Genomic DNA, 18,394 nt, shown 5'->3' on the forward strand with positions numbered 1-18,394 from the left:
GGCTGGAGTGCAGTGGTGCAGTCTCAGTTCACTGCAACGTCCGCCTCCCGGGTTCAAGCGATTCTCCTGCCTCAGCCTCCCAAGTAACTGGGACTATAGATGCACACCACCACACCCAGCTAATTTTTGTATTTTTAGTAGAAATGGGTTTTCACCATGTTAGCCAGGATGGTCTTAATCTCTTGACTTTGTGATCTGCCTACCTCGGCCTCCCAAAGCGCCGGGATTACAGGTGTTAGCCACCACACCCAGCCGTGGTTCCTTTTTTAGTTCATCACTCTCCCGAAATGCCTTATCTTAGGCAACTAAAATATACCAGTTGGCATTTTCAGCATTCTGCCTGGAAATACCATTAGCTAAATTCACAACTTTGTTAGATAGCTTTCCTGGCTTCTAAGTTACCACAGGTGAGAGCCAATACACAATACAAGTTCCCCTTTTTTCAGCTTCCAATAGCAATTTCCTCACTGTTCTTCCTTTACTAACAGTTTCTTCCCTATCCTTCTAACTTCTCCCTGCCACTCATTCCCGAAGCCAGTGCAACTGACCAAGCATAGTGGCTCATGCCTGTAATCCTGGCACTTTGGGAGGCCAGGTGGGAGGATCACTTGAGGGCAGGAGTTTGAGACCAGCCTGGTCAACATAGCAAGATGTTTCTTATTAAAAAAAGAAAAAAAAAAAAAAAGCCAGGTGCTGTGGCTCATGCCTCTAATGCCAGCACTTTGGGAGACTGAGGCAGGCAGATCACTTGAGGTCAGGAGTTCGAGACCAGCCTGACCAACATGGAAAAACCCCATCTCTACTAAAAATACAAAAATAGCTGGATGTGCAGGGTGCGGTGGCTCACACCTGTAATTCTAGCACTTTGGGAGGCCAAGGCGGGTGGATCACCTGAGGTCAGGAGTTCAAAATCAGCCTGACCAACATGGAGAAACCCATCTCTACTAAAAATACAAAAAATTAGCCGGGTGTGGTGGTGCATGTCTGTAATCCTAGCTACTCGGGAGCCTCAGGCAGGAGAATCGCTTGAACCCGGGAGGTAGAGGTTGCAGTGAGCCAAGTTCGTGCCATTGCACTCCAGCCTGGGCAATAAGAGTGAAACTCCGTCTCAAAAACCAAAACATAGAGGCTTAAAACAACATATTCATTATTTCTCATGATTCTTTTTTTTTTTTTTTTTTTGAGATGGAGTCTCACTCTGTTGCCCAGGCTGGAGTGCAGTGGCGCAATCTTGGGTCACTGCAACCTCCGTCTCCAGGGTTCAAGAGATTCTCTTCCCTCAGCCTCCCGAGTAGTTGGGATTATTGGTGCCCACCACCATGCCTGACTTTTTTGTATTTTTGGTAGAGACAGGGTTTCACCATGTTGGACAGGCTGGCCTTGAACTACTGACTTCAAGTGATCCACCCACCTCAGCCTCCCAAAGCTTATAACCCTGGGATTACAAGCATGAGCCACTGCCCCCGGCCACTCGCATGATTCTGTGGCTTGACTGTGCTTATCTGAACAGTTCTTCTGCTCCATGTGGTGTAGCTAAGGTCTCCCATGCAACTGCATTCAGCTGGGGACTCGGATGGGACTGGAACCTGTAAGATGGTCTCTAATCCTCCAAAGTCTCTCTCCACATGACTTCTCATAATTTAGTAGTCTAGCTCAACTTCCTTTAAATCACTGTAGCTGGCTTCCAAGAGTGGAATGCCTCAATATGTAAGTGCTCAATAAACACCATGCTTGCTAATGTCTCACTGCCCAAATCATGTCACATGACTAAGCCCAGAATTAATATGGAAAGGGACTGCACAAAGCCGTGAATATTGGGAGGTGTTGACCATTGTGGCCAACCATGTAATAGTCTACTACAGCCCCTGTTGGTCTTGTGTTTGCCTGCCATAACTGGAGTGACTTAAAAGGTACTAACTGCAGGGTGCTTTGTGACCTAGCAAGAAAAAGATTCGTTGGGCCAGTCAGACTCTATCAGGATTTTGGAATTGGGACACTGGAAGATCTGCTCACTTAGGAGGAGCTGAGCAAAAGGTCCTGTAGACTTGGGACCTGGGCCACAATTTTGGTACCTGAGGAAGCTGACAAGGAGGTAGAAGTAGTAGACCCACAGAGAGAGGAGAGTGGAATTGACTTATCTAGGGAGAGAGAGAGAGATGAGAGGGATCTTGTTGGCTCTGAGAGCTGTCAAGAACAGCGTTATTCCTGCTGGGCACGGTGGCTCACACCTGTAATTCCAGTACTTTGGGAAGCTGAGACGGGCGGATCACCTAAAGTCAGGAGTTCAAGACCAGCCTGGCCAACATGGGGAAACCCTGTCTCTACTAAAGATACAAAAAATTAGCTGGGCGTGGTGGCAGGTGCCTCTAATCCCAGCTACTTGGGAGGCTGAGGCAGGAGAATCGCTTGAACCCAGGAGGCGGAGGTTGCAGTGAGCCAAGATTGCGCCACTGCACTCCAGCCCAGGCGACAAGAGTGATACTCCATCTCAAAAAATAAAAAGAACCTTATTCCTGACTTTCTAATTTACATGAAGCCTAGTTGAACTTCATATCCTGCCTTTTGAACCCATGAGAGTATCAGTTGACTTCTCATAATAAAGCACTGTTTTTGTTTTTTTTTTGAGACAGAGTCTTGCTCTGTTGCCATGCTGGAGTGCAGTGGCGCGACCTTGGCTCACTGCAACCTCCGCCACCCTGGTTCAAGTGATTCTCCTGCCTCAGCCTCCCGAGTAGCTGGGACTACAGGGGCATGCCACTATGCCCAGCTAATTTTTTTTTTCTTTTTTTGAGACAGAATTTCACTCTTGTCCAGGGTGGAGTGCAATGGCGCGATCTCAGTTCACTGCAGCCTCCGCCTCCGGGTTCAAGCAATTCTCCTGCCTCAGCCTCCTGAGTAGCTGGGATTACAGGCACGTGCCACCACACCCAGTCAATTTTGTATTTTTAGTAGAGATGGGGTTTCTCCACGTTAGTCAGGCTTATCTGGAACTCCCGACCTCAGGTGATCCGCCTGCCTCGGCCTCCCAAAGTGCTGGGATTACAGGCATGAGCCACCACACCTGGCCTCATAAAGCATTTTTTACTTAAAAAAAAAAAAAAAAAGTAGCTAAGGCCAAATTACAATGGGTATTTAACTGCGTCCTAAAAGAGTTAGGACCTTATTAACTAATAAGGTTTTTGAGACAATGAATTTTATGATCCATCCGTGTTTTGAGGAAAGAATTCTGATGTTAACATAAAAGAATTAAAGAAATGAAAGACCATTCAACAAGTATTCTGTTTGTTTGTTTGTTTGTTTGTTTGTTTGTTTTTGAGATGGAGTCTGGCTCTGTCACCCAGGCTGGAGTGCGGTGGTGTGATCTCTGCTCACTGCAACCTTTGCCTCCCGAGTTCAAGCAATTCTCCTGCCTCAGCCTCTTGAGTAGCTGGGACTTCAGGTGCATGCCACCACACTCAGCTAATTTTTGTATGTTTAGTAGAAACGGCGTTTCACCATGTTGGCCAGGCTGATCTCAAATTCATGACCTCATGACCTCAAGTGATCCACCCATGTCGGCCTCCCAAAGTGCAGGGATTACAGGTGTGAGCCCACCACACCTGGTCTCAACAAGTGTTTATTGAGTGCTTACTAAATACCAAGTACTAGGGATACAATGGTGAACCATACAGGCACAACTGCTGTTTTCATGGAGCTTACATTCTAGCTGCAGGGAAGAAGGAGGGGTAGGAGAAATTCTTAGTAAACAAATGCACGAAGAACCACACTGGACCGGGCTTGGTGGCTCATGCCTGTAATCCCAGCACTTTGGGAGGCCAAGGCAGAAGGATCACAAGGTCAGGAGTTCGGGAGCGGCCTGGCCAACATGGCAAAATCCCGTCTTTACTAAAAATACAAAAATTAGCAGGGCGTGGTGGTGCATGCCTGTAATCACAGCTACTCGGGAGGCTGAGGCAGGAGAATTGCTTGAACCGAGGAGGTGGAGGTTGCAGTGAGCCAAGATCATGCCACTGCAATCTAGCTTGGGTGACAGAGCAAGACTCTGTCTCAGAAAAAAAAAGAACCACACTGATTACAGAGCATGATAATGGCTATGCAAACAATTAAGCAGGATGATGTATTAGAGAGATGGAGGTAGAATTGAAGGCTACTTTTATTTTATTTTATTTTATTACGTTTTATTTTATTTTATTTCATTTTATTTTATTTTTGAGACAGTCTCGCTCTGTTGCCCAGGCTAGAATGCAGTGGCATGATCTTGGCTCACTGCAGTTTTGACCTTCTGGGTTCAAGTGATTCTCCCAAGTAGCTGGGATTACAGGTGTGTTGCTCCGTGCCCAGCTATTATTTATTTATTTATATATTTTTTTACTTATTGTAGAGACAGGATCTCACTATGTTGCCCAGTTGGTCTCAAACTCCTGGCCTCAAGCAGTCCTCCCACCTTGACTTCCCGTAGTGCTATGATTACAGGCATGTGCCACCACGCCTGGCTGAAGGCTGCTTTAGATAGATCAGGAAGGAAGCCTGAAGCCTTTCTGAGGAGGAGACATCTGAACTGAATGCCAAAAAGAAATCAGTCATTCAAAGATCTTGGAAAGACGTTCCAGGGAAAGGGACTAGCAAGTGTAAAGGCTGTGAGATGGCTTTATGTTTGGTGAATCTGAGGAACAGAAAAAGGCCCGTATAGGCAGAATGTAGTAGTTAAGTGTCAAACAAGTTTTCTATTTCAAGGAGTTTAGATTTTATCCAAAGAGCAAGGGGAAGACTTCGAAGTGTTTTAAGCCGAGAAGATAAAACTAATCAGATTTATAAGAAGATCACTGACTGATATTTGGAGAACGGTTTGGAGGGCAAGAGTGAATCACTTGAGTGAACGAAAGCTATAGTTAAAGAAAAAGATGGTTGTGAGTTGGACTAATGTGTAGTAGAGGAGGTGGGGAGAAGTGAAATTGTATTTTGAATTAGAAGTAGAGTTGAGAAAACTTTCAGATAATTTCAAAGTAGGGGATAAACACGATCAAGATTTTGCCTTAAGCAATGCATTTACAGAGGAGAAGTTTGGAGAAGGGACAGGTTTGGGTTGGAGGGATACATTTAGACTTCCTTGTACAGGATTGAGGTTGGGCCTATTGACTCATGCCTGTGATCTCAGGCTGAGGTGAGAGGATCACTTAAGGCCAGGAGTTCAAGACCAACCTGGGTAGCATAGGGAGAATCGCCCCCAACTCCAAGTAAATTTTTTTTTTTTTTTTTTGGAGACAGAATCTCGCTCTGTCATCCAGGCTAGAGTGCAATGGCACGATCTCATCTCACTGCAACTTCCGCCTCCCAGGTTCAAGCGATTCTCCTGCCTCAGCCTTCCAAGTAGCTGGGATTATAGATGCCTGCACCATGACTGGCTAATTTTTGGTGGGTTTTTTTTTTTTTTTTGAGAGAGAGTCTCGCTGTGTTGCCCAGGGTGGAGTGCAGCGGCGCAATGTCAGCTCACTGTAACCTCCGCCTCCTGGGTTCAAGCGATTCTCCTGCCTCAGCCTCCCGAGTAGCTGGGAATCCCGGCTAATTTTTTGTATTTTTAGTAGAGACAGGGTTTCACCATATTGGCCAGGCTGGTATCGAACTCCTGACCTCAACTGATCCTCCTGCGTCAGCCTCCCAAAGTGCTGGGATTACAGGCATGAGCCACCGCATCCGGCCTAATTTTTTGTATTTTTAGTAGAGACAGGGTTTTGCCACGTTGGTCAGGCTGGTCTTAAACTCCTGACCTCAGGTGATCCACCCACCTTGGCCTCCCAAAGTGCTGGGATTACAGGCGTGAGCCACCACACCCGGCCTAAAAAAATTTTTTAATTACAAAAAAGAAGAGATTGAAATATTATTGGATGTCCAAGTCAAGTGTCAGATAGGCACTTGGACATGCAAGGCTAGGGTTCAGGGAGAGGTCAGGACCAGAGATATACATTTGGAAGTGATCTGCATATAGGTGGAATTGAAAGCCATGGAATGGATGATCATTCTGGGAGAGGGTACAGATAGAGAAGAGGAGGGAGCTTAGGACTTGATTAATTGATTGATTGATTTAAGACAGGGTCTCACTTTGTTGCCCAGCCTGGAGTGCAGTGGTACGTTAATGTCTCACTATAGCTTTGATCTCCCAGGGTCAAGCAATCCTTCCACCTTAGCCCTCCCTAGTAGCTGGGACTACAGGTGTACACTACCACACCTGGGTAATTTTGTATTTTTTGTAGAGACAGAGTTTTGCCAAGTTGCCCAGGCTGATCTCACTGATCTTAAACTCCTGGACTCAAGCAATCCATCCACCTCAGTCTCCCAAAGTTCTGGGATTACAGGTGTAAGCCACCACGCCTGGCCTGACTTCCAACATTTAAAGGTTAGGCCAACAAAGAGGAGCTGTCAATAGAGGAGAAAAAGATAGAGTGACCAGTGTTATAAAAGCCAGGAGAAGAAAATATATAAGAAGGAGGGAGTGGTTAACTGTGTCAAACACTACTTAAAGGCCAAGTCAGATGAATATAAATGGATAGATTTGCTGTGGAAGGTGTTGGTGATCTTGACACGTGCAATTTCTGTAGAGCGGAGAGAACAGAAACCAACTAAGATGTTCAGTAAGGAAGGTGAGGGATGATAAGAGGCAACTGGGCAGTAGTAATAGGGATATAAAGAAATGTGCAGACATTAGAACAATTCTGGTGAGACAAGGTATATGGGGAGTGAAGAAAGTAATCATAGAGTTGTTTGTTTGTTTGTTTGTTTGTTTGTTTTTAAGCAGAGCCTTGCTCTGTCACTCAAGATGGAGTGCAATGGTGTGATCTCGGCTCACTGCAACCTCTGCCTCCCAGGTTCAAACGATTCTCCTGCCTCAGCCTCCCAAGTAGCTGGGATTACAGGCGCCCACCACCATACTTGGCTAATTTTTGTATTTTTAGTAGAGATGGGGTTTCACCATCTTGGCCAGGCTTGTCTCAAACTCCTGACCTCAGGTGATCCAACTGCCTCGGCCTCCCAAAGTGCTGGGATTACAGACGTGAGCCACCCACCGCACCTGGCTGATCCTAGAGTTTTTACAGGTGATAAGGAGGGTAGTGGCACCACCAAGAATGGAAAGGGGGTATATAGGAAGGAAAATAATGATTTTTCAGGTTGAGAAAAATTGATTAAAAATATATATATACATATTGGCCAGGCGCAATGGCTCACGCCTGTAATCCCAGCACTTTGGGAGGCTGAGGAGGGCGAATCACCTGAGGTCAGGAGTTCAAGACCAGCCTGAGATCACATGACTGCACTCCAGCCTAGGCGACAGAGTGAGACTCCATCTAAAAAAAAAAAAAAAATTGTGTTGCTTGACCATGAGTCTAATTAAGAGCTACCTTAATGTGAACTGGAAGGAAATGGAAGTCCAAGACAGACCTTGGAAAACTCTGATATTGAAGGGATGGTCACAGAAAGAAAAGCCAGCAAAGAAAACCAGGGAAGAATTATAACAGAGTTGTGTCATGGAAGCCAAGAGAGAAAAGATTTTCAGGAAGGAAAGGATTGTCAACAGTGCTGTCTTAGTCCATTTTGTGCTGGTATAACAGAATACCACAGACTAGGTCATTTATAATGAGCAGAAATGTATTAACTCATCATTATGGTGGCTGGGAAGTCCAAGATCAAGGGGCTGGCATCTGGCGAGGGCCTTCTTGCTTCTCACTGTGTTATTCCATGGCAGAAGGGCAAAGAGAGGGTGGGGCTGAGGAGAATTAAACTTATCCTTTTATAAGGAACCCATTCCCAAGATAAGGGCATTAATCCATTCATGAAGGTGGTGTTCCCATGACCCAAACACCTCCCATTAGGCCCCACTTCCCAACACCACTGCATTGGGGATCCAGTTTCCAGCACACGAACTTTGGAGGACATGTTTAAACTGTAGCAAATGCCAAGTGCTATAGACAGCTCAAGAATGCTGAGTATAGAGAAATAGTTGGTAGAAGTGACACTCAGAAGGCCGCAATGACTGGCGCTTCTTATGTCCACAGGCCTCTCCACCATCAACAAGACTCGTCTTGATTTTCACTTCTCCTCTGATAGAACTGCTGGTGACAGGGAGGTCCAGCAGGCTAGTCTCATGTTCTTTGTGCAGCTCCCTTCCAATACCACTTGGACCTTGAAAGTGAGGGTCCTTGTGCTGGGTCCACATAATACCAACCTCACCTTGGCTACTCAGTACCTGCTAGAGGTGGATGCCAGTGGCTGGCATCAACTCCTCCTGGGGCCTGAAGCTCAAGCTGCCTATAGCCAGGGGCACCTGACCCTGGAGCTGGTACCTGAAGGCCAGGTAGCCCAGAGCTCAGTCATCCTGGGTGGAGCTGCCCATAGGCCTTTTGTGGCAGCCCGGGTGAGAGTTGGGGGCAAACACCGGATTCACCGACGAGGCATCGACTGCCAAGAAGGGTCCAGGATGTGCTGTCGACAAGAGTTTTTTGTGGACTTCCGTGAGATTGGCTGGCACGACTGGATCATCCAGCCTGAGGGCTACGCCATGAACTTCTGCATAGGGCAGTGCCCACTACATGTAGCCGGCATGCCTGGAATTGCGGCCTCCTTTCACACTGCAGTGCTCAATCTTCTCAAGGCCAACACAGCTGCAGGCACCACTGGAGGGGGCTCATGCTGTGTACCCACAGCCCGGCGCCCCCTGTCTCTGCTCTACTATGACAGGGACAGCAACATTGTCAAGACTGACATACCTGACATGGTAGTAGAGGCCTGCGGGTGCAGTTAGTCTATGTGTAGTATGGGCAGCCCAAGGGGGTGTGGGAAAACACTCCCCCACGGAAGTGCACTTCCTTGAGAGGAGGGAATGACCTCATTCTCTGTCCAGAATGTGGACTCCCTCTTCCTGAGCATCTTATGGAAATTACCCCACCTTTGACTTGAAGAAACCTTCATCTAAAAAGAGTCACTGTACCATCTTCCTGACCACTACCCTCTTTCCTAGGGCATGGTCCATCCCGCTAGCCTCACGTGCTTAACCCCGACTCCAGGGACTCAGACCCATCTCCAATGATGAGCAAGGCCATCTGGTTCCCAGGCAAAGACACCCTTATCTCACCTTTAATTGACCCCATAACCCACTATGCCTTCCTGTCCTTTCCACTCGATGGTCCCCACTCCAAGATGAGTTGACACAGCCCCTTTCCCCGATTTTTGTGGATCTCCAGAGAGCCCCTTCTTTGGATTCACCAAAGTTTAGATCACTGCTGCCCAAAATAGAGGCTTACGTACCCTCCTCTTTGTTGTGAGCCCCTTTCCTTCTTTCTTGTCCAGGTGAACTGCTAAAGGTCTCTTTGCATACCCTCATCCATTTTTTGTCCTTCTCTGCCTTTCTCTGTGCCCTTAAGGGCTGACTTGCCTGAGCTCTATCACCTGAGCTCCCCTGCCCTCTGGCTTCCTGCTGAGGTCAGGGCATTTCTTATCCCTGCTCCCTCTCTGCATAGGTGCCATGGTTCTCTGTAACTGTGGCTATTCTGTGTCCCTACACTAGTAGCCTGGCTACCCACTTCCATGGCCCCAACTCTGCCTACATTCTGCTATCACTGTTTCAACACTAGGGGGTCCTAAAGGCTTTCTATCTTGCTAGTCCCTGGGGCCTCAACATCTCTTACTGGTTCCCTTAACTCTGCCTATACCTCTGTAAATAATTCCTTCACTAAGTTCTCTTGATGAAGCAAAACCAGACAGCTGAATGGTCCTCTATCTCCTACAAGGGCCCTAACTGGCACCCCAGATGACACAGAACCTGCCTGCCTATGCTGTAGTCTGCCTACTCTGCTCTCTCTTCACATGGTCTCCTCAGGACTGAGCTATTGTATCCATCTCACACTTTATGCCTCTTCTTTCTTAGGCACCGATACTTAGTCACCCAGTAAACTGACCAGCTGTGGGCACGCAAGTGTGGGAGGCAGAGGCACGCTCAGAGCTGCCCATCAGGACCTCTGACTTGCCTTTCTTTCACCCGCCCCCAGTGCTCCACCCAGGAATCCTGCCTGGAATCTGGAATAGGCAAGGGCTGCTGGAGTGGGACAGGGAGAAGAGGAAGGCCTGAATGAGGAGAGGGTGGCATTTGCTCTGAGACTGGGTCTTTTTTAGACCTTTGCCCTTCCTCCCCCACATCTCCTCCCTTTGGCTGGACAGTCCTGAACCACGAGGTCGATATTGTCTGCAACCCAAGGCCGAGTTTGCGCAAAACCCATGTGTTCTTTGGTAAATGTGATGTCTGTGTTTGCTCAGCTTATAACCCCCTCCTATGAGGGTAAGAGGTCCCTGAAATAGGAACCCTAGAGGAGAAAGTCTGAAAAGGACTGCCTGGGGGACTGTAAATCTGAGCTCAAGGGCTTCCTGAGCAACCCATGGATGTTATTCCACCTTTGATTTGAGGAGACCTTCACCTAAAGAGAATCTAAGGAGGCCTTCTGGTGTCTCCCCCACACACCCCCGGCCCCCAGATCTAACCTCCTTCCCAACTACAGCTTAGTTCCCAGGGCCAAGACTGGGATAAGGCAAAGTGAGTCATTCACCTGGCGGGGGTGCTAAATTTTAAGGGGGTGGTGAAAAATTTATTAATCAAGATAGGACTTTAATGTAATTTTTTAAAAGTCAAAATTAATGCAAAAAATCCATGATGAACAAAATAGCCTCCTTTTTTTTTTTTTTTTTTTTGCGACGGAGTCTCACTCTGTCACCCAGGTTGGAGTGCAGTGGCGCAATCTCGGCTCACTGCAAGCTCCGCCTCCCGGGTTGACGCCATTCTCCTGCCTCAGCCTCCCGAGTAGCTGGGACTACAGGCGCCCGTCACCACGCCCGGCTAATTTTTTTGTGTTTTTAGTAGAGACGGGATTTCACCGCATTAGCCAGGATGGTCTCAATCTCCTGACCTCATGATTCGCCCGTCTCGGCCTCCCAAAGTGCTGGGATTACAGGTGTGAGCCACCCACCACGCCCAAAATAGCCTACTTTTAAATAAAAACAGAATCATCATTATTCCCTTTCTGTTTTGGCTCTGCCTTTTGTAAAAAGGGGAAAGAGTGGGTCTGCCTCCTTCAAACATTTTCTCCTAGAGCTTCCTAGCTCCTACCTCTGGACTCCTTCAGGCTTTTCTCATTTGAGCAAGATAACCACTCCCGTTTCGCTTATTCTACTTCCTTACCCACCCCCAAGCCTGTCTTCTACTTCCTTACTCACCCCCAAGCCTATCGCTATCCCCCAGCCCCCAACCAGGTTGGTGGTAGGGCAGGCAGTGAGGCAGATGGCTGGGGTATTTATAACCCAGGAGCACTTCTTGGGAAAAGTGACTAAGATGCTAAGAGCGTATTTATAGCTGAGCTCTGACGTAAGTGTCAGTGGGGAGGTAGGGCCAGGCCAGGCGCAGCAGCAAGGAGGTGGGAAGAGCTGGAAATTGGGGGCACTTGACAGTGAGGGTGGGGAGAGATGGGGTCAGTGACTCCTGCAGCCACTTCTTGTCACTTTCCCGACTGCCTACTGATACCAACAGGTAAGCCTTCTGAGGCACCACCATGGATAGATACCTCTGCTTTGCCGACCCGATGTTCCAGACCAGAGGGGGTAGAGGGCTGTCATTTACCAGCCCGACCAACAGAATGGGAGTTGGGAGCTGAGAACACTGGACAGAGCTCTTGAATGTGTTTCAGAACGTGGGGAGAAATGAAGGGTGGACAGGAGGATCTAAGTGTCTCAGTGCGCCCCCACCCCACTCCACCCCCACCAAATAGTGCCCTGAGGTTCTAGGAAAAGCCTGGTACATCACCAAGCTCCATTGACACGTGTTTGTATGAGGAAGTCCAAAACCAAAGGTAGCAGTGATGTGGATCCTGAAGACAGTCTCTCTTCTCTGGCAGTGTGATGGGGAAAGAACAGAGGAACCAGCGTGTCCCTGTCTCTTGTGGGTGAGGCAGGGTCCCCAGAGGGAGAGGTCAAGGAGCACTCTTCATTGCTGCATTTCCCAGAGCTGCCCCTTCCCTGTCCCTGGGAAGCTCCAGCCAGCTACAAGCCAGCTGCTGTCCAGAGGCACGGCACTGCCACATGGTGGACACTGGTGGTACTGGGGCCCAGCCCTCCAAGTAGGACCCCAGTTCCCCAGATCTAATAGTCTCTCTTGACAGCCCCCATCATCTAAATAGAGGGGAGATGAACAAAGTGGAGTAAGGACGCATTTCCAAATCACACCCACTTCCCCCACAGCTTTCTCCCCGTCAAGCTTCTTGGAGAAACTAAGGAGAAAAGCTAGCATGAGGCCCACCCTCATGAATTCAAGGTGGAGGGGTCTGGGTCCCCCCATTTAAAGCCAGTGAGGACTGGGTGCAGTGGCTTATGTCTATAATCCTAGCACCTTGGGAGGCTGAGGTGAGAGGATCACTTGAGATCACCCTGGGCAATACAACAAGACCCTGTCTCTACAAAAGAATAAAAAATAAATTAGCCTGGCGTGGTGGCACGCACTTGTAGACTTAGCTACTCTGGAGGCTGAGGTGGAAGAATCACTTAACCTGGGAAGTCGAGGCTGCAGTGACCCAGGCCACCACACTCCAGCCTGGATGACAAAGTGAGACCCTGTCTCAAAAATATAAAAACTAAAATAAAAAATAAAGCCAGTGAGGAAATGTGGTCAGGACGGCTGAGACTGGGAACCAAGACTGCTGTACTTGCCTTGCTTTGTTGTCAATAGCTCTTAAAGCTCCATTTTCTACCCCCATTAATAGGCCTGAAGGGTGGTGCAGTGGCTCACGCCTATAACCTCAGCACTTTAGGAGGCTAAGGCAAGTGGATTGCTTGGGCCCAGGAGTTCAAGACCAGCCTGGGCAACATAGCAAGACCCCATCTCTATGAAAAATTTAAAAATTATTCAGGTGTGGTGGTGTGCACCTGAAGTCCCAGCTACTAAGGAGGCTGAGGCAGGACGATTGCCTGAGCCCAGGAGTTCAAGGCTGCAGTGAGCAATGATTGTGCCACTGCACTCCAGCCTGGACAACAGATTGAGACCTCACCTAAATAAAATAAAATAAAATTTAAATTCCAAAAATTTAAGAAAAAAAAGACCTGGCACTACTTCTAGGATGCCCCAAATTTAGGCAACTCTCACAGTCACTTGAAAGAGAAGTGGCAGCTGGGTATATGCCCTCCCAAGTGTCATGCCCCTTGACAGTCCTGGTGGACTCTGCCCTGTGCAAGATTGCATCACCACCACCACCACCTCTCTGGGCTTCCCCAGACATCACAGGAACACATTCCCCACCCCAACCCCCCCGCTCTGGCCCTCCTCCACATCATGCTGCAGGCCAACTGGACTCTGGGCGGCCAGCACAGGCAGGGTCAGGGGGTGACTTCTGTGCCTCGTGGCACTGCCATCTGGGCCTGAGCAAGAGGGTTCCATTCTCCGACCCACCCAACCCCTCACCCCTGTCCCAACATCAATGCTAGAAATAAGGAGACCAGAATTTTCCTTCTGGCCTAAGGGCCCCAGAGAAATACCCACTGGAGCTCACAGCTGCCTCATGGAAACTGCTGCAGCAGTGGTGAAGCTAGAAAGACTAGAGGTATGAGGGAAAATTGCCCTTCCCCACCTGGCTCATAAGGCGTTCCCTCCCCCGAGTTCCAGACCTTGGGGACTGAGTATGTGAAATCATCCTCTTTCTTGCATCATGCGTGTCCACATTGCACCCCCCCACCCCCATACCCCTACTTCAGGCCCAGTCACCATGGCCAGATGGTGAAACCTGAGCTGGTGGGGAGGAGGACCTCCACCCCCTGCAGGGGCCTGATGGGCAGCACAGCTGGCCAATCCTGGGACTCAGAGGGTAGGTCGGCTGGCTGACCACTAGGTTTGGAAGCCCCAGGCAGCTGGCTCTAAAGAGGCCCCAGGTCAGTAGCCAGACATGAGCTGTGAGGGTCAAGCACAGCTATCCATCAGATGATCTACTTTCAGCCTTCCTGAGTCCCAGGCAATAGAAGACAGGTGGCTCTACCCTTGGCCAAGTGTGGGTGTGGCAGTGGTGTCTGCTGTCACTGTGCCTTCATTGGCCCCCAGCAATCAGACTCAACAGACGGAGCAACTGCCATCCGAGGCTCCCGAACCAGGGCCATTCACCAGGAGCATGGGGCTCCCTGATGTCCAGCTCTGGCTGGTGCTGCTGTGGACATTGGTGCGGGCACAGGGGACAGGGTCTGTGTGTCCCTCCTGTGGGGGCTCCAAACTGGCACCCCAAGCAGAACGAGCTCTGGTGCTGGAGCTAGCCAAGCAGCAAATCCTGGAGGGGTTGCACCTGACCAGTCGTCCCAGAATAACTCATCCTCCACCCCAGGCAGTGCTGACCAGAGCCCTCCGGAGACTACAGCCGGGGAGTGTGGCTCCAGGGAATGGGGAGGAGGTCATCAGCTTTGCTACTGTCACAGGTGGGTGATGGAGAGAGCAACAGGCAGAGAGCAGACAGGTAAAGGGAGGCAGAAGGGGAGCCTGGCAGGAGCACCAGAGGGAGTGGGGTGTGGCAGGAGAAGGAGGAGGTGGGGCAGGGACTGGTTGCAGAGGACACAAAGCAATCTCTACTTTTCTAAAGGTGGTTTCGAGGGAGATCAGTGGGCAGGGCTCGGGGAGTCTCAGAGGAGAGCTTCATCTCTGCTCACATTTTCTTTCCCTTCTCTGTCTTTCGGGCAGACTCCACTTCAGCCTACAGCTCCCTGCTTACCTTTCACCTGTCCACTCCTCAGTCCCATCACCTGTACCATGCCCGCCTGTGGCTGCACATGCTCCCCACCCTTCCTGGCACTCTTTGCTTGAGGATCTTCCGATGGGGACCAAGGAGGAGGCACCAAGGGTCCCGCACCCTTCTGGCTGAGCACCACATCACCAACCTGGGCTGGCATGCCTTAACTCTGCCCTCTAGTGGCTTGAGGGGTGAGAAGTCTGGTGTCCTGAAACTGCAACTAGACTGCAGACCCCTAGAAGGCAACAACAGCACAGTTACTGGACAACCAAGGCGGCTCCTGGACACAGCAGGACACCAGCAGCCCTTCCTAGAGCTTAAGATCCGAGCCAATGAGCCTGGAGCAGGTCGGGCCAGGAGGAGGACCCCCACCTGTGAGCCTGCAACCCCCTTATGTTGCAGGCGAGATCATTACGTAGACTTCCAGGAACTGGGATGGCGGGACTGGATACTGCAGCCCGAGGGGTACCAGCTGAATTACTGCAGTGGGCAGTGCCCTCCCCACCTGGCTGGCAGCCCGGGCATTGCTGCCTCTTTCCATTCTGCCGTCTTCAGCCTCCTCAAAGCCAACAATCCTTGGCCTGCCAGTACCTCCTGCTGTGTCCCTACTGCCCGAAGGCCCCTTTCTCTCCTCTACCTGGATCATAATGGCAATGTGGTCAAGACGGATGTGCCAGATATGGTGGTGGAGGCCTGTGGCTGCAGCTAGCAAGAGGACCTGGGGCTTTGGAGTGAAGAGACCAAGATGAAGTTTCCCAGGCACAGGGCATCTGCGGCTGGAGGCATCAGATTCCTGATCCACACCCCAACCCAACAACCACCTGGCAATATGACTCACTTGACCCCTATGGAACCCAAATGGGCACTTTCTTGTCTGAGACTCTGGCTTGTTCCAGGTTGGCTGATGTGTTGGCAGATGGGTAAAGCATTTGTTCTAAAGGGGTCTACTCAGAAAGCATGATTTTCCTGCCCTAAGTCCTGTAAGATGTCAGGGACTAGGGAGGGAGGGAGGGAAGGCAGAGAAAAATTAGCCTCTCCCAAGATGAGAAAGTCCTCAAGTGAGGGGAGGAGGAAGCAGATAGATGGTCCAGCAGGCTTGAAGCAGGGTAAGCAGGCTGGCCCAGGGTAAGGCCTGTTGAAGCGCCTTAAGGGAGGGTCAAGAGGGAGATGGGCAAGACGCTGAGGGAGGATGCTTAGAGGACCCCCAGAAACAGGAGTCAGGAAAGAGAGGTACTAAGCCTAAGAAGTTCCCAGGTTTTTCCCAGGGGACAGGACCCACTGGGAGACAAGCATTTATACTTTCTTTTTTCTTTTATTTTTCCTTTCTTTTTTTTTTTTTTTTTGAGACGGAGTCTCGCTCTGTCATCAGGCTAGAGTGCAGTGGCACGATCTCGGCTCACTGCAAACTCCGCCTCCCAGTTTCAAGTGATTCTCCTGCCTCAGCCTTCTGAGTAGCTGGGATTACAGGTGCCCACTAATTTTTGTATTCTTAGTAGAGACGAGGTTTCAACATGTTGGCCAGGATGGTCTCGATCTCTTGACCTCGTGATCCACCCGACTTAGCCTCCCAAAGTGCTGGGATTACAGGCGTGAGCCACCGCGCCCGGCTTATACTTTCTTAATAAAAAGGAGAAAGAAAATCAATAAATGTGACTCATAAAGAAGGGTTCAGGTGATGGTCCGGAGCAACAGTTCTCCAAGTGTGTTCCGTAGGCTTCTGGGAGGTCCCTCTTCAGGGGTGTCCACAAAGTCAAAACTATTTTCATAATTATACTAACATGTTATTTGCCTTTTGAATTCTCATTATCTTAAAATTGTACAGTGGAGTTTTCCAGAGGCTGTGTGACATGTGATTACATCATCTTTCTGACATCATTGTTAATGGAATGTGTGCTTGTATAGTCTTGTGTTAGTCTTTTTCAGTTTTAATTTCTAATGTAGTGAATGATTTTTTTTTTTTTTTTTTTGAGACAGAGTCTCACTCTGTCACCCAGCTGGAGTGCAGTGGCGTGATCTCGGCTCACTGCGACCTCCACCTCCCAGGTTCAAGCGATTCTCCTGCCTCAGCCTCCCAAGTAGCTGGGACTACAGGTCTGCGCCACTACGCCCAGCTATTTTTTTGTATTTTTAGTAGAGACAGGGTTTCGTCATGTTGGCCAGGCTGGTCTCGGACTCCTGACCTGAGGTGATCTGCCTGCCTTGGCCTTCCAAAGTGCTGCAATTACAGGTCTGAGCCACCGTGACTGACCTAATGACTTTTAAGAGTATAGAGGAAACCAAAAAGTTTGAGACTCACTGGTCTACAGAACTGGGTGGGGAGAAGAAAGTAACGTGTTCTAAGAGAGCTCCTCTTGCTGGGCACCAGTGGTCCCAGTTACTTGGGAGGCTAAGGTGGGAAGACCGCTTAAACCCAGGAGTTCAAGGCTATGATCACACTTGTGAATAGCCTCTGCACTCCAGCCTGGGCAAATAGTGAGACCCCATCCCAAACAAAAATAAATGCATACATACCTACATACATAAATAGCTCCTCTGGAAGAAGGGGCTTGAGGCTGGGACAGGAGCATGTGGGGTGCCTTTTTTTCAGTGACCATTAGTCTGGTCTGATTAAGCTGGGTCTCTGACCCTCTGGGGATAACTAGTCTGGGTCAAAGTCCCTGACCTCCTCCTACCTTCACCTTTTCTTTTCCCCCTTGACTCTCAGACTGAACAGTTAACCCACTGACCTTCCAGACCCAAGGGGGTGGTTCTTGGAAGCAGAGCTAGAATGTGGGAGGTCTGCCTGTGAGGTTGAAAAAAAGGGGAGAGGGTGCTCCTTTTCTCTATCATGTTTTCTCCTCTTTCTCATAAAAATCAGAGACTGAAATGCTGCCCCTCCCCTATATCCAGTCACGATGGCAACGCAAATCTAAAGAGGCAGGGCACTTCCCTGTCAGGCAGTACCGCTGGGCATAGCAATCTCTGCCTCTCCGTTTCTCTGAGCTCACCTATCCACCTCCTGGGCTTCTAAATGGGCTTTAGTGAGGGGACCTGTCTGGGCTCCTCCTTCAGCTCCCTCAGCTCTTCTGCTTCGACTCCGAGCGGGTGTCATGTGTGAGAACGGCCAGCAGAGGGAGTAGAAAGCCTGGAAGAGCGGCTAGAGCCTGCAGTGGCGTGGTGCAGAGGGGCCTCAGTCTCCAGAACTTCGAGACGCAGAGCCGGGGTTCCCCGGAAAGGGGCTTCAGTCCCAGTGCTCCTTGGTGACCTCATGAACACACACCCTGCATCCACAGCCTCAGCCGCTGCTCCTTGCTTTTATGCTCCAGAGACTCCTCACCTTCTGCCAGAGCCCCCAACCCCTCAACTTGATTTGCCCCAAACCCCAGCTCTGCCCCAGCAGCTCCAAGTTCCATCCAAAGGGTGAGGCCTGCCAATAAACCACAGGATGACAGAATGCTCAGTTAGCACCAACCAAAGGCGACTACCCCACCTCCACTATTATCGTTCTCGGTTGAACTCCCCCTGCCCTGCAATATTTTCCTCAATCTGGTTGTGGGAGCCTCTTTGGGACCAGCCGATCCAAAAATCCAAGCCGGGATTTACTACCTACCAACAGCAGCGTGTTCAGCGGG

At 49.7% G+C, this 18,394-nt stretch overlaps 2 protein-coding genes and 1 long non-coding RNA gene across 4 annotated transcripts in view; 2 read left to right on the forward strand and 1 right to left on the reverse strand.

Moving 5' to 3' along the window:
- The window catches only part of INHBC (inhibin, beta C), a 26,610-nt gene extending 17,138 nt beyond the window's left edge, over nucleotides 1-9,472 (forward strand). Inside the window, exon 2 of the mRNA XM_011988553.1 lies at nucleotides 8,046-9,472. Within this exon, the coding sequence (XP_011843943.1) occupies nucleotides 8,046-8,791 (746 nt within the window). The 3' untranslated portion in view covers nucleotides 8,792-9,472. The remainder of the gene's footprint in view (nucleotides 1-8,045) is intronic.
- Nucleotides 9,473-13,343: 3,871 nt separating this feature from the next.
- Nucleotides 13,344-16,670, forward strand: INHBE (inhibin, beta E). Of its 2 annotated transcripts, XM_011988555.1 has the most exons (3): nucleotides 13,344-13,619; nucleotides 14,385-14,475; nucleotides 14,735-16,670. In XM_011988555.1, exons 1-3 carry the CDS (start codon nucleotides 13,497-13,499, stop codon nucleotides 15,490-15,492), a joined length of 972 nt encoding a protein of 323 aa, XP_011843945.1. In that variant the 5' UTR covers nucleotides 13,344-13,496; the 3' UTR covers nucleotides 15,493-16,670. The 2 variants fall into 2 exon arrangements, with proteins under 2 accessions (XP_011843945.1, XP_011843944.1); XM_011988554.1 differs by lacking the exon at nucleotides 13,344-13,619 and having other exon boundaries at nucleotides 13,799-14,475.
- Nucleotides 16,102-18,394, reverse strand: LOC105545570. The gene is made up of 3 exons (XR_001006945.1): nucleotides 18,373-18,394; nucleotides 17,779-18,189; nucleotides 16,102-16,400 (listed from the first exon to the last, which is right to left on the reverse strand). It is a non-coding gene; the product is annotated as an uncharacterized LOC105545570 (long non-coding RNA).

Source organism: Mandrillus leucophaeus, unplaced genomic scaffold, assembly GCF_000951045.1.
Source record: "Mandrillus leucophaeus isolate KB7577 unplaced genomic scaffold, Mleu.le_1.0 Scaffold332, whole genome shotgun sequence".
Classification (NCBI taxonomy): domain Eukaryota; kingdom Metazoa; phylum Chordata; class Mammalia; order Primates; family Cercopithecidae; genus Mandrillus; species Mandrillus leucophaeus.

What these genes read in the sequence shown, in the direction of transcription:
- INHBE (XM_011988554.1), top strand. Translation starts at nt 14,178, where the DNA reads ATGGGGCTCCCTGATGTCCAGCTCTGGCTGGTGCTGCTGTGGACATTG. An exon ending in CAGCTTTGCTACTGTCACAG is followed by an intron (nt 14,476 to 14,734) that starts GTGGGTGATGGA and finishes TCTTTCGGGCAG; the next exon opens with ACTCCACTTCAGCCTACAGC.